This window comes from Drosophila takahashii, chromosome X (assembly GCF_030179915.1).
Source record: "Drosophila takahashii strain IR98-3 E-12201 chromosome X, DtakHiC1v2, whole genome shotgun sequence".
In the NCBI taxonomy this organism is placed as follows: Eukaryota; Metazoa; Arthropoda; class Insecta; order Diptera; family Drosophilidae; genus Drosophila; species Drosophila takahashii.
The window spans coordinates 18,219,525-18,221,696 of NC_091683.1; the positions used below are offsets into that span (position 1 = coordinate 18,219,525).

At 49.4% G+C, this 2,172-nt stretch overlaps 1 protein-coding gene across 1 annotated transcript; it reads right to left on the reverse strand.

Annotated features, from left to right (window-relative positions):
• Window positions 1-455: 455 nt before the first annotated feature.
• LOC108060841 (inactive selenide, water dikinase-like protein) lies at window positions 456-1,910 on the reverse strand. Its single transcript, XM_017146739.3, has one exon. The coding sequence runs from the start codon at window positions 1,804-1,806 to the stop codon at window positions 610-612; it is 1,197 nt and encodes a 398-aa protein (XP_017002228.2). The 5' UTR covers window positions 1,807-1,910; the 3' UTR covers window positions 456-609.
• Window positions 1,911-2,172: the final 262 nt, after the last annotated feature.

Genomic DNA, 2,172 nt, shown 5'->3' on the forward strand with positions numbered 1-2,172 from the left:
GAAAACGTTAAAAAAATTCTAGCTTCGGTGTTTTTTGAAATATTACCTTCTACTTTTGGGGATGTTATTTTTTAAATATTTCTGAATTTCGAATTAAATATTTAAAAAATCTTACGAATGTATCATATAGCTGCCATAGGAACAATCGTAAAATTAATGGAAAAGTGATAGGAAATAAATTCCAACTTCTTTGGTTTTTATTGTATTATCTTCTACTCTAGGATATGACTCTTTTTAAATATTTCCGAATTTCAATTTTAATTTGATCAAAATCGGACGACTATATCATATAGCTGCCATAGGAACGATCGGAAAATTAATGAGATTAATGAAATTAATTGAACATTTTTGCGATTTGTTAATTAATAGGAATGATCTGCAAGGGTATTTAAGCTTCGGCTGGCCGAAGCTAGCTTCCTTTCTTGTTTTATCATGATTTACTCGATACAAAAGAGTCAAGTGTTTTCATTTTATTCACTCGTATTTCAATAGCGACGTCCATGATTATAGTGATCAGAGAATCTGTAGTTGATAAGCTTTTTTATAAAAAACAAAGACCGATGAAATTACTTAAGGTAGAAAAATCGGGCAGGTCGTTCTGGATTCGACCTAATCCTTGGCGGGCACCTCGATGACGCGCGGCTTGTCGATGATGCGAGCGGTCTTGTCGCCCTTCTCGACGATGCCAATGATCCAGGCCTGGCAGCCCTCCTGCTTCTCGATGTCCTTGCAATAGGCGGCCGCCTGCTCGCGCGGCAGGCAGATGAGTAATCCTCCCGAGGTCTCGGCCGAATGGCCCTGCAGCAGCTGGAACATGTTGCCGCAGGCCTTGGCCACCGCGGCCATCTTGGCGATCACCGGCAGATTGTGAATGACAAACGACACGTCCTTCTTCTGATGGGCGGCCAAAGTTTGAGCATGGCCCAGTATTCCGAATCCCGTGATGTCGGTGGCCCCGTGGGCATTGTACTTGTGCATGAGGCGAGCGGCCAGGCGATTCAGCCGCGACATGGAGTCCATGGCGCGATGATAGGCCTTGCGCACATCCTCCTCGGACACCACCAGCTTGATGCGGTTCCAGCGCTCCGGCTGGTCAATCCACTGGTGGGCATTCACGGCCACCTGGGTGCCCAGGGGCTTGGTCAGCACCAGGACATCGCCCACGACCGCATTGTCGGGCACAATGTACTCGCTGGGCTGGCAGATGGTCGAGGCCACGCCGCCAATGGTGCACCAGGGGTTGACCACGCTCTGGCCCCCAGTTACAGTGGTGCCCGCCTCCAGAGCCGAGTCCTTGAAGCCTCGCATGACCAGCGGGATGACCGCGTCGCGCTCCTTCTCCGTCATCTTGGTGCTGACCGCCAGGAGCATCAGCATGTTGTCGCAATCGGTGACTCCCATGGCATACAAGTCGCTCAGCACATTGGCGCAGGCGATTTTGCCCATCATGTAGGGATCTTCGACAATGGGGTAGAAGAAATCGGTGGTCTGCACCAGGCAGAGGCCGCCGTGCCGCAGCGGAATGACGGAGCAGTCCAGACCGATGCCGATCCGGGGGATGGCCACGTTGGGGAACTGCGGCTCCTGGTCCTGGGCGGAGTAGTCCTGCTGCAGGGCGGCCACCAGCTTGGAGAGCACATCCTGCGGCACCTTGCAGCCGCGACCCTTGAGGTCGGCGAACCGGGTGAGCCGGAACGAGGCGTCCAAACCGTGGGCCGTGGGATCGAAGGGACGACGCAGCTCGGCGTCGCCACCGCCATGCAGCTCCAAGTGGGCCGAGTTCAGGACATCAGCGGCGTAGCTCATCTTGCTTTACGGTTTTGCTTGTGCGTAGGTACAACGAGAATTGTATGGGGAAATTTTTTTTATTTTGCGCCTGGTTTTGCTTTTCCAACGAACGAGATGTCACAACAGGGTTGCATTCACGCGTGCGGGCGATTCCTTTACGATAAATGACAAAAAAATAAAATGCCAATCGATTGCAAATTTAATAACGAGTTCAGGAAGGTATGACAATCCTAATTGGGATCTAATTTCCATTGTTTCGCTCAAAAAACGAATTATTTTTATTCTTTTTTTTTCGTGGAAAATTGGGATCTGGGTTTTTGGTAAAAATGTGAATTTTTCATTTTAGTTTTTTTGCTGTAACTTGGCCAAAAATGGTCCTACACC